This window comes from Aythya fuligula, chromosome 2 (genome assembly GCF_009819795.1).
Source record: "Aythya fuligula isolate bAytFul2 chromosome 2, bAytFul2.pri, whole genome shotgun sequence".
Classification (NCBI taxonomy): Eukaryota; Metazoa; Chordata; class Aves; order Anseriformes; family Anatidae; genus Aythya; species Aythya fuligula.
The window spans coordinates 53,491,305-53,504,532 of NC_045560.1; the positions used below are offsets into that span (position 1 = coordinate 53,491,305).

Sequence of the window (13,228 nt, forward strand, 5' to 3'; positions counted from 1 at the left end):
GCTGTTGTCAAGTCATCATAAGTGAAACATACTTTTTTTTCTAAAATAAACTATGGATTTGATAGAGCAAATTGTCACCAATTTTTGCACAGCCACATGGTTGACTTGGGAAAATGCATGTGGTCTTTTTTTTAAAATTATTGACTAATGAGTCCTTTTCCATTGCAAGAGCAAACAGTTTCTTTAAAGGCTGTGAATTCATGGTCTTCTCCCCAGGCGTCTGTGCAGAAAGTCAGCTCAGCAGTACTCGGAGGTGAAGCAGCTTTCATTTCAGGTGGATGATCAGACGGCCCTTGGGACGGTGTGGTGATGAGCACCACCTAATTGCAAAACCCACGAGCTTCCGTTCGGCTTGCAGCCCACAGAGCCTGACAAACGAGGCCTAGGCACCGAGAAGCCCCAATTTGGTGGCTGTACCGAAGGCGACAGCCACCCCACCATGGGCACAGCTGTTGGGCTGGCCCAATGTGGCCAGGTTTGGAGAAGGCAGCGGATGGTCTCGGTGCACGCCTGGCTCACCAAGCGAGGGGTTCGTGGGTGCCCTTGCCCGGGGTGCCCGTGCCTGCTCCTCCGTGATGCTGCTCCGCTGCCATTTCCTCGCAGGCGCTGTGCCGCCGCCGAGAGACACCTCAGCCTTTCCCTCTCCCTCCATTTTCACACTCCACCCACTTCTTGCTTGCTTTCTCCATCTCTGTCACCGTCTCTCGCTCTGGACCTGTCTTTATTTGGCACTCCCGGAAGCCGCTGGGCATTTCTCTCGCTGCCTGCCCGGGCAGCTGATGTGCCTGACTGACTGACACCGGCTCCCGCTGAGGACGAGGAGGAGGAGGAGGAGAAGGAGGAGGAGAAGAAGGAGGAGGAGGAGGAGGAGGGAGAGCAGCGGCGAGGAGAGGCGAGGCGAGACGAGGCGAGGGAGGGGGGGAGCGAGTGACCGGCTACGGATTGTCATTGCAGAGAGGAGGGGAAAAAAAAAAAAAAAAAAAGAGAGAGAGAGAGAGAGGCTGCACGGGTCATCAAAACAGGTAATTGAAGAGCAGCGAGGGGCGGGATGCGGGGGGCCGGGCGGCGGCGGACATTTTGTGGGGCGAGGAGGGGACGCCCCGAGGCTGCGGCCGGGCTCGGGGCTGGGGCAGCGCCCTCGGGAGAGGCCTCGGCGGTGCCTCCGGCTCGGGCCCGAGCAGGCACAGCGAAGTCATGGCAGGGCGAGAAAACGCCGAGGAAAACGGCAGAGCCGCCCCCGGGGCTGTGCCCAGACCCCTCGGTCTTTGGGCAGCCTCGGGTGGCTCCCCGAGGGGTGCCCCTGACAGGCTGTGGAAACGCCCCTCTGCTCGTTGGTGTGGACCCGGCTGTGTCAAGTGATGCAGGGCTTTGAAGTCTCTTCGTCAGCGTAAGATGAGCTGATTTTGGTGGAGGCAGCTGGCGAGCGGGGCTCCGAAGTGCTTGCTCCTTGCACGCCCAAAGCCGGGGGTGTGTGGCGGGGGTGGCGGGGGAGGGAGCCCGCTGAGGAGCACCCAGGCGTCGCTCCGAGGAAAGCACGGGGTTAAACAGCATCCTAGGGAGAAAGAGCCGAAGAAATAACATATATACACTTATATTCATGTATGCACATGCATAAGGGATTCTGCAAATACAGAAGGACGTTCTGGGGGAGCAGGAGGAAGACAGAAATGAAGAATTGTGAAGCTGAGATGCTGCATTTTGCACTAAGTTGGCCTTTGGAAGGAGTACTCGCTCCCCCAGAGGCTCAGCCAGCACAAAGCCAAGAAGAACTTGTCGTGACCCCACCTAAAAATGCAAAATCTGCCTTTTGCTTTGAAGATTGCTAGTGCTCTGTGTCTTAGCAGATCGACAGTGATGATTTTCATCATGTAAAACTCAGATTTCATAATGAGTAGGGGCAATCTTAAAAACAAAGACTATTTGGGGAAAAAAAAAAAAAAAAAAAAAAAAAAGAAAAGAAAAAAGTGGCTTTATATGCATTACCTAAGTGTGGTTGTTTTCAAATGATGGAAAATATTTTCAGGAAAAAAAAAATCCTACAAAGAGGCCAGTCCATTGGGAAATGATTTGAAGGAGTCTGTTTTGCAGAGGAGCAGGGTGGAATCAATACTTCAGATTTTAATTATTTTTTTCTAAGTCTGACAAATGTGGCAATGGTTGATGGACTATTGTGTTTCATTGTTCTGTGAAGCTGCAGGCAGAAAAACAGGCCTACTTCGGAAATGTAACTTTAAAAATTATTTAGAATAGGAAAAGCATTAGGCAGAATGAGTTGAAACTCAACACAGAATTCTCAAAGCTGCCCTTTTAAGACTTAAATGATAGTTAGCTTTCCCAATTTTATGCAGATTTAATCCTATCATTTCCTTTTAGTTGCTTACTATGCAAATGATTATAAACTGTCTTCCGATTCTGTACATTTTCAAAACAAGGATTTCATAACACTGATTGGTTCTATTTCGAGCAAATCTGCACAAGAAGAAAAGCAATATACCTCCTGTAGCAAAGCCTGCTACATTGAATGATAGGACCTTTTCGGTCGTGGTCATAACAAAAATGTTAGTCTTCAGAATATTCTTAGGATTCCTCTGCTTCTTCCCTCCTAAATGAATGCTGCTGAGATGTGGAAGGTGGAGAGGCACAACTCCAAATGTAATGAATAAAATATGTTTTCTCAATTAAATAAAAATAAAGAGGATGTGCATTATTTACTATTACAGTAGAGCAAATGTATGACATGTTTTCATTATTCTTTGTCACCTATGGTGCTTGCCTCAGTGGAAAAAAATGATTCCTTATATGCCATAAAGAGGTACGTCAAGATATATATAATCTTAGCAAGAGTACTAAGATTACATATATTGAAAAAACTCTGTATCATTAGATTTTCTAATCTCAGTGTATAATCTATGTTAGCCATTTAAAATACCAAGGGGAGCCTAAACTAGAAGCAAACAAGCAAACAAACAAAAAACTATAGAATTAGCATTCCCACAGTACTAAAATTCATGGGAATTGGAATTAGCAGGTATTAGAAAAAGAAGTACAGTGCAGCAAGGAGGGCTGGAAGCAGAAGAGCTGTGTTCAGCTCCCAACCTTGACGTTGACTTGCAACATTACCTGGAGCAAGTCACACAATCTTTCCATGTTCCCATCTGTAGCCTGTCAGGGACAGTAACATTGTGAGAGGTTTGAACATGAGAGAGAAAAACAGCAAACAACCAAGTATCTTTAAAAATATTCCTTGTTGTCCTGCATGTGTTTTAACATTGTGTGCAACAGCAGCAAACTCAATAGTTGCAGTTGCTGTCTTCTAGAGCATCTGACTTGATGAAAGAGAAAATTCTTTAACATCATGCTTACAGGGCAAAAACAAACAAATGCCTCCAGTAAATCAGGTGTAAATTACTTCAGTTATTCAGACTGCTGTTTTATTATGAACTGGTTAAAAGATTTTGCTTGATTAAGCACTCTCAAAATATATTAAAAAAAATAATTCCTTTCTCAAAAAATTTAAGTACATCTTTTGAAATAGGGAGAGCAATTGGGAAATTGTCATCAGTGTCATTTTTGTGAGGTATACAGACAGCTCTAGTTGCTCTCATATTTTCAAAAAATGAGTAATTTTGGCAGATGCGGTTTACTGACTCTCCAAATAAGAAATGGTCTGAACTTGAAAGGCTCAAATATTCTTGGAGAGTGTTACTGATAGAACTATGTCAGAATATCAACACCTTCACTAAGCAGTGTACATTGAAATGACAAAACCACACATGAGCGCAACTGCATCTATGGCAGAGATTCTGCTGATTCAGCTAGTTCAGCAAGGGAAAGAGGTTTTGTTTTTGTTTTTGTTTTTTAAACCTCTCTAACTTTTGTCACCATGATAGCAAGACTGTATGGCACACTTATGGCCTCAGTCCGCGTTCTTAGTACTGTTGTCTTCGTTTCACCTGTGTAGGTTCAGGTATGCTATGTCAAACCTCGGGGTGTTTTTATTACCAAAAAAGGTGCCATTGAAACTTGCTGTGTCTGACCCACGTGTTTCAGAGAAGAACACAGTAGAGGAATGGCTTGTAAAATCCAAAACACCAGCAGCACTATGCTGGGAATCAAAGGCTTAATTATTTTTTGGGGGGTGTATATTAAGAAGACAGGTAAATGGTCAAGTCCCTAACTGCATAGTGTCTTATTTTTCCAAGAAGATGTGCTGAGATCTTGTTCGTGAAAGCTGTATCTTCTATTATTTTAAATAGTTAATTAATTGCTTTCTGGAAGGAATGCAGAGAATGATTTACATTTCCATGTGTAACCTGTCATTGTTTACAGAGAAGAAATAGTTGAATAACTCAGCTAACAGCTCTGGGTCCTCTAAAGCAACCAGCACAGAAGAGGCTAACATAAGCACCTAAGATGGGTCTAATTTGATCTTTCTGAGCTTCAGGATACCTCACACTAAACAGGAGGGATAAATAGCTGAATGTCTCGACTCTTGTGAGTGAGCAAGGTTGCATGGGCCTTATACTTAGGGCCTCTCAGTAGTAACCAGGTTAGAGCAGGAAATAGAAAGGTCTTTTTTAGTAGCAGGTGGCCCATTTCATCCTCAATCAGAAGCACAGGCACAATCCATTGTGTTGCTAACAGTGCTGCACAATCAGTGGCCTGAATTTTAGAATGGGAGATGGGCCAAGGCCTTGAGTTGTTGCAATCAGTGAAGATCACAGACGAAGCCACGGCAGCTGCAGAGCAAAGGGAGTATGCAGATGGCTCAAAGTTTGCTTCGGCCCTCAGGGCTGCTGTCGTGCTGGAAGAAGGGCCACGGGCTGCAGGCTGAGCCATGAGACCATCAGACCATAGTCCTGAGATCATAATTGCAGCAGGACATTCTGGTAGGAACAAGAACGGTAGCTAACCTGGCTGAAATTAAGCCCAACTATTCCGACATCTGACAGATGTCCACTGACATTTCAATTTGTAGTACTCTTTGCTGCTGTTGTTTCATTTCGCGTGATTGTTTGCATCAGAGTGACTTCCTTTGCACGGCCAGAGGAATGTTTCCTCTGACTTTCAAATTCAATCTGAGATACGCTCAAGTAATGGATGCGTTCCAGAGTTGACCTGTCACGCCTACTCTTGCAGGTATAAATGAGAAATACCTGTTGGATAGAAGGGATTATCCTTCAACATTGATGGTGAAGAAAATCCCTGATAATCAGAAAGTCAGAAGTTCAGGCTTTGGAGCAGTATGGATCTGCATGCAAACTAGGATGTGGTGGTGTTCCGAAAGGCCAGGCTGCCAGCAGACAAAACTGTTACTAACCCTGGCACTGAATAACTCAGCAGTCTCATTTTTTTCTGAAAAAAAACATTTCATAATTTGTGTTTTTAGTTTGAAACACTGCCTGTTTACTTTTAACTTTCTGCATTCGCTTTTCTCCTGCCACATCTCAGAAGTACGGCAAGACGATGCAAGGTTTTGTGCTTTGTGGAGTTTACCCTTTTGGGCAGTGCAAATTCAATTTGGTTGGAACCATAGCGTAAAGAATCTCACTGTTCAGTCATTATGAACTGAACTGAAGCACTTTAATAAAATCAATGCCTGCACGCAGTGTTTTCTCTGTTCAGCAAGGCAGTCTGCTTACATACAGTAATTGGACTTGTGACAGGTAATTAAATGGCTTGTAAGGTCTTTAGGATGCTTGATTACATGAAAAGCACTGTGCTAATACATAGTAAATGAGGTGGCTAAGAACACTGTGTATCTGTCGATTGGAGAGGCACAAAAAATTACACTTCATTGGAGGGAAAGAAGGAAATAAGACAAAGGACTATGAGCAGTGGAAACATGAAGAGGGAGCATAAAAAGAACAGGAGAATGTACTGAGAAACTGGGTTGCCTTGGTTATTTTAAGTCAATCATGCTTACACAGGCTGTCAAACCTTGACTGCTTCAGTCTATCATTAAATAATGAATTTGTTCTTTGTGATCACAAAATTGGTAAGACAGCCAGAATTATTCAGCAAGGGATGGGAGCTCTTCACAGAACTTACATATAATTAGCAGTGAACTGATATTCCAGGAGGTACTAAACACATACATGAACACATGACATATTTTAAAGAATTCATATTACATTATCAGAGGCCTAACCACGGTCCATGCTATTATTACATTGACTTGTAAGCACACAGCTTGACACGTGCAATTGCTCACCCGTAATTATGGGACTAAAATGGGTTGTGATAAGAAATATAAAGTACGTCAACAGTCTTAGGGGTACTTGTCAAAATAGAGATTATTTTACAAAGCAGTTCTGTAATATTTTTAAAATAGTGGGATACAAAAATGCTCCATTCCTCTCCTGCCTGTTTATTTTTGTAGACAACAGCTTGATCGCTGGGAGAGAGAGAAGCAGGGGAAGAGCCAGAAGATAAGCAGAAAAGTGTGTTTTGTGGTACCAATAGCATAAAGCCAAAGGAAAAACTTAGTTAAATGGAGGAGGGACAGCATGAACCTGCTTTTTCCTCTTCTACACAAAAATATTTTTTTGCTAACAAAAAATAATCCTTTAATAACACAAAGGGTATGCTAAAGACAGAAGTCTACAGACAAGGTAATGTAGGTAGCACACTTTTGCACATAGCAACAGACTCATTTCTAGTATATTAATGGTTTTAACACATACATTGAGCTACAGGCAGAAGTGTTTTATGATGAATATGCTAGAGCCAGCCAAGACTTCAAACCAACTAATCAGTCAAAATGGCACAACCAACCACAAAAGGCTGATGTCACCCGTTTTTGTCCACTCTTCCAGCTTTTGTCCCTTTTAACCGAAACCCAAAAGTTTTCAGAATTCTAAGAACCATTAAATATACAATATTATATCTTTTACTGGGAAAAAATAAGAGAAATTCAACCTATACGTGAGAGCTTTACAAAGGAGCTTGTAGCAGATCTAGGGACAAAACAAGAAAAAAGGGTCACCAAAAGCTCTAATTTGTCCCCTGAATCATTCTCCTCATGCAGGCCTTTTCTGAGAGGTCTTCTGGTTTAATACAATTTGACATCACTTTGACAAGCCTCTGTTTACATTCCTCCCATACAGCCAATGGGAAACAAAACACGAGCCATACAAGGTAACGTTTCTGTCTACCAACACACTTTCTTCTAGCCAATGCTCCCTTGCTCTGCAGTCTCCACCCAAAATCATTTATGGCAATAACCCAAATAGCTGGCCACGCAGCTGATAACAGGCTGCGTCTGAGTTCCTCCTGGGAATGAGCAGCCCCTGAGATGCCAAGCCCATAGGTTTTCATCGTTTGGACTAGAATGGTGTGCAGCAGGAATTTAGCTCTCATGCCCCAGGTAGCAAAAAGGCTGCCAGCTTAACTCGGCTTGGAGCTGGTACACACATTTGAATGACATTGCAGGAAAGCCAGCCAGCTGTGCCTCAAACTGCCTTTTTTTTTTTTTTCTTTCTACTTTTTCAGAAATAAAGTGCTGTAAGATGTTTTTGTTATCTGAGGGGATGTTCAAGAATGTGCATGCATTTCCCCTCCCTTGATACATATTGTGCAGAAGAACTGAGAGGAGACAGCATTTTGGATCTATAAGATACTCGAAACTGGCTTCAAGACAGTACCAGCTGGCAGTCTGGGGTTTCATATATTTTGTTTATTGCATATCTCAGTAGCAATTTATTAAGACTATGAGAGAAAGCACAAGTACTGGCTGCTGTACTTTCAAGAATAAGATTGTGTTTTTTCAAGCAGTGTAGGAATGCTAGATACAATAAAAATACCAAATTGCTGCCTGTGTAGGCAACTGCCCTTCTTTGGAATAGAGAAGAAACGCAAAATCTAACCTGTAGCATCTCGGATGATGAGAATGAGTCAGGTCAGGCTTCATTTTTTCAGATGCCAAGTGGATTTGAAAGGACTGGTTCTTAGAAAGAAAAAAAAAAAAAAAAGAAAAAAGAACAAATCACTTCTTTTTCTTCTAAATTGAAAGAATACTAGGAATAAAAACAAACAATGAAATCTCATACTATCTTTTGATGACGTTTGTCAGAATACCATACTTTACAGGGTGGCACCATTCCTGTGTTCAAACCTGTCATTTTTACATGCCTGACAAGTCATCATCTCTTTTGTTTATTTTTTTCCCTTATGCTTCTAGCCTGTTTTTCCCTTTGGGCTCATTACAGCTTGTATCTCCTTGACACAGAGCAATATGGTCTTCTGCCGTAAGTTACAAGCAGTGATAACAAGCATAGTACCTGTATGTTTTGGCTTCCAGTTTGACTGCTATTTGGGATGGATGTGTCAGGCAATTTAGTCTATTGACTAGTTTTTTCCCCTGATAATTGATAAATGGTGCTTTAAGACAGATGCCAAACTAGGGAGAAAAGCAGTGCTGTTCTCCCAGGGCCTGTCTATAAAAAGTCTGCTTTTTGGTCTTCATTGTGCTCCTCCTCACTTCTTGGGGGGGAAGAAATGACAGGTGGCTGTATTGCCACATGCCTGTAGCACCCCCAGAAAAGATACCACCAACAGTAAACTGGGCATTTCTACGGATCCTCCTTATTTTTTGTGTTCAAGAGACAGTTAGTAATGCCAACATTTAAGTAATTATCATTAGATGTGATTTAACACCTTTCCTAGCTCTTAGCCGACCTTATTTTCAGTGAAGAACATTGTGCTTCTCCACCCAGGATCACGCTGGAGTTGAAGCAGTGTTGTTCTTAACTCCTTACAGGTAGTCAGCATCAGCTCCATGGAAAGGTATATGATTAACCTTGATAATCCACATCAAGATCAAAGCTTTAACTAAAATCCTGGTGGAAACAAGATAGAGAATCTGTCCTGATGTAAAACTGTGCTTTATGGAAGTGGAGGCATCCCACAGATGTATTTACATCCTCTTTACTTTTTATTAACATGCAAAGATTTTATCTGGCACTGTAAATAGACTGGTCTTATTATTTATTTATAACATAAGCTCTGATGCTACATCACACAGACAGTATCTTCGCGGAGTCAAGCTGTACCAAATGTGTTCTGACTCCTTTTGAGCTGTGGGTTTGTAGTATCAGTTTCACCACGCATGGTGGAGTGGGGAATGATAACTAATCAGAGGGACTCTGAATACAGGCCAAGAAAATGCTGAAGGCTGTCCTAATATGAGTCAGATATGTGAATCCCCAAGTACAGGCAAAGATGTCAATGTTTAGGCTGAGAATGGCTCGAGAGATTTGTCATGCTATTGCTCAGTGGAGTCTTTATTTCAGATCAGTAACATTAATGTCAGTCTTGTTTGCAAGAAACCTAGCTGGCTGATGGTAAAGCAAAGTGTAAATGTAAGGTTATTGGATGTATGACCAATTTACTCTTTAAGTCTTATATATAGTAATGGCAAAAGTGTACTTGTACTTTATTCCTACACAGGATAACTGCACGTATCCTGCACACATGGATAAAAATGTCCATGGGGTTATTAAATCAAGTCATTCCCTTGAGCTTCTGACACCGTAACCCATATTTTCAGCATCTTACAGAGGGCACTTTCTTGGGTGGAGCATTACAAGTCTGATCCATTGCTGTTTGTTTGTAAGATTAGTCCAAGTGCATGTAGTCAAGTCAGAGTTGGATCCTTCGACAGGCAAAAGCAGGCTAAAGAGGCAAACAAGGAGCAGCTCTTCCAAAGAAGTTCTGTGCATGTCATCAATTAAACTTTTAGGGCAGATGGAAGCTAACATAGTTACCAGCCAGACCATGTCTTCAAGTAAAGACAAACAGGAAACGTACTGGAAATATACTTTGAAATACTAATGAAAAGAATTGACTGTTAGTATGCTTCATTAGACCAGCCTGACTTTAGACTGCTTTAAAACATAACTTTTAAAACAGGCATGTTTTTAAGCCTATACATAGTAGGGTACAATGTGAAAAGAATATGCCCATAATACTTTTGAGGAATAAGAGTGCTTTGTTTTAAGAAAAGGTTTAATAGTCTCAGAAAAGTTTACATGTTTCAGAAGCTCTCTTGACACCTTCATATCACCCCTTGCCAAGATACCTGCAACCTTACAAAAAGTTTTTTGTTGTTGTTGTTGTTGTTTGTTTGTTTGTTTTTTGAGAATTCATTGATTTTTCAAACAGAACAGAGTACATTTTCAATATAAGCAGAAGAGACCCCCCTCTGAATTTTGGACAGTGTTTATATGCACAATGCTTAATGTCATCCCCCTTTGGGGGTTTGCTTTTTTATTTAATGTAAATAGAAAAAAAAAAAAAAAAGCATAAACTCCAGACAAAACTTTCTCATGAGAATGGTTCTCCTGAGACTTTCTCATTGTAAAATCTTCTGTTCCGCTCTTAGGTCAAACTCACACCCCCTTATATTTATAGGGTAAAATCTGAAGGTCCCACCTCGTTTGACAGAGGGCATGACTCACTGAGAGAGCTCTGCATGTGTATCCAGAATCCTAGTAGCTTGTCTCACATTTAAATTTTCAAAATAAAAATGATTATTTATATTCTTTAGGATTATTAATACTGATTTGGAAAACAAAAGTCCTCTTTTTATATTACCCTACTTTAAATAATAACATTTAGATTTTCTCCCCAGGGTAAGGGGACGCTGAAGCAGCGTTGCTTGCTTTGGTTGCTAGTGCTGCGCAGCGTTGCACAGGTTATTGCAATCCAGTATTACCCTTGGCTACCTCAACAATACCATCACTTTTAACAGGCTGTTCATTAGCAGCTGATGCATTTACACATATATTCCAGGCATGCCTAACCTTTCTGACTGTACAAGCCAAACACCGATGTCCAGTGCCTGACAGCGACAGGGCAGGGACCACAGAGCTGCTACCTGCCAGCTTCCCCTGTCTGGGGATGCCGATTCCCCCGTGGTCCCCACTTCCACACCACCCTAGAGCTGGGCAGGGGACACAAGCCTTCATGTGGGAGCTCTGCTTGAGCTCCCACGAGGATCACGCTCATCAAGGTCACCACCAGCCCCTTGCTGCACGTCGCTCAGCAGAATAAAACACAACCTTAAGTGAGGAACATGGATGTTCAGCTCGCTATATGAAACACCGGGGGGGTTAAACATAGCTTTCTCTTCGCTTATGTAACTGTTTCTCAGTCTGTAGTGTGTAGAGCGCTGTGTTCCCTGAGATGCTGGCCGGTGTTCAAAAGTGTCAGTGCCTACACTTCCTGGCATGGAAGAAAACAGATAATCACATTGTGGGGCAATGTAAGGATGTGTGAGTTGTTCAAAATTTAGCCACGTTTCTGTTTCATTTTTCATCAAGAATTACTGTTGCAGCACTGCATAAGTAGGCCCTGGCTTTTCTTGGCTTTTTTTTTTTTTTTTTTTTTTTTTTTTTTTTCCCCAAAGGTTAATTAGTGCTCGATTTAAAAAGCTTGAGAAACACTGATTCATATCAGGTACTTTCATAAGGAAAAAAAAATTAAGTGATAGGAAATCACATCAGAAGAACAAAGAGGAAACCTTTGTGGCTTCTTGTGTAGTCATTTAATAAAGTGACTAAATCTTACGGCAAAACATGAAAGACCCAGACAAATTTCAGCACATACCTTTAGAAAAATCAGGAGGTATATGTTTAAGGTCTGGCTTCCAGTCAAGTATTAATTAAGTCTGTATTTTTGCCCCAGTAAATGGCTGATGCAAATCGCTGTAGGGATAAGTTTCTACCAAATACATTTATAAACAGTAGAGGCATCTCAGTACCTGATTAGGAGTATCCACGTATGTTTTGCACAAACTGCCCAAATGCAGGCTGCCCAGAGCTACACAGCAGTGGTTTGTATCTGCTATTTACAATGAAAACCATGGGATGACCACTGATCGTATCCCTTCTTGTCACAGGAGCAAGTCCCCCAATGTCAGCTGCTTCCCTGCAACTGTTTATAAGCCAGAAGGACAATATTTAAAACCCATGAGCTTTGCCATGAAAGCTGATAAAGCCACCAGATGAGCAGAACCGTGACATGAAGCGTGGATATTCCTCAAAGGGAGCTAACCCTGTTTTTGTCCTGAATGATTTTTTCAGAATGGCAGAGACTCATGGCTTGATGGAGAGACTGGAGAAGGCAGTGACTCGACTTGAATCACTATTTTCAGATTCACATAGCTCTGGTGGAATGGAGTGTGATGCCATTAACGGTGTCAATGGAAGTAAGTCTGCTTTTTTGAGGTACCACCTCCTTCTGTTGTTAAAAGTCAGCTTGTAAGAAGAGCAGGTGTTTTTCTTCTAAGCATGATTATAAATTGAAATAGCCTAGAAAATGCATGATTTGTCTCGTCTCTTAAATATACCCTCCATATTTCAAGCTTTATTGCACTTTCCATTTTAGCATTTATATTGTAGATAACTCACAAGATGAAAATGTCTGCTTGAGCCCAGTTAGCAGTAGAAATGAGACAACCCAAAAATTTACAGCATAAATATTCCTGAAGTCACTGATATAAACACCGAGTTTATTTTCCAACTCTCTGAATTTCACAGTGCAGACCAGCATCATTTAATTGATTAACATCCTTACTCAAATAGGAGTTTGTTCATAAGCACTTGCTCACTAAGGGCTGCTACACATCCTTGGCCTTACTTTGATCTCTCTTGAGCTGTCCCTTCTCAAGTGGATCTCCCAAGCACTGCATTGGAGATACATGAAAGAAATGTCTTCATTTATTCACGTCATACCACCAAATCATATTTTTTACTCCCTTTTTATTTTTGTTGTTCCTGCAACTAACAGGCTAAATAACCTTATAAATGCGTCAATTCTGATGTTGACTGAATAGATGTACCCTTTCCTTTCTCAAGAGCTGTTATTTTTTGGTTGTTTTGTTTTGTTTTTTTTTTTACCCACAGTCCCTGCATATATCCCTTTCTTAACTTCATGTCCTTCACTTTCCATATTCCTCAGCCCTTCCCTGCCTTCTCCAGAGCAGAGCGCATCCCAGTGTGGGCTCAGCTGCTGTACAAGTGGCTGACATCTTCTTTACTGGCAGAAGCAAGCTACTGGATGTCAGCTGCTTTATCACAACTGTATGCCAGCCCTCGCCCAGCAAGACATGTGAGGGACCTTCCCCCAGCTCCCTGTGCCGTAGGCCTACGTGCTGCCAGTTGCTGTGGAGCAGCTGACTTCAAGCAGTGCGTTTCTGTGGCAGCTTCCAGCAGGCTTCCCAGAG

General features: G+C 42.0%; 1 protein-coding gene across 1 annotated transcript in view; it reads left to right on the forward strand.

The window, feature by feature from the left end:
- The first annotated feature begins 912 nt into the window (after positions 1 to 912).
- CAP2 (cyclase associated actin cytoskeleton regulatory protein 2) overlaps positions 913 to 13,228 on the forward strand; it is a 63,513-nt gene continuing 51,197 nt past the window's right edge. Inside the window, exons 1-2 of the mRNA XM_032182958.1 lie at positions 913 to 1,022; positions 12,087 to 12,211. Coding sequence (XP_032038849.1) covers positions 12,088 to 12,211 — 124 coding nt within the window. The 5' untranslated portion in view covers positions 913 to 1,022; position 12,087. The remainder of the gene's footprint in view (positions 1,023 to 12,086; positions 12,212 to 13,228) is intronic.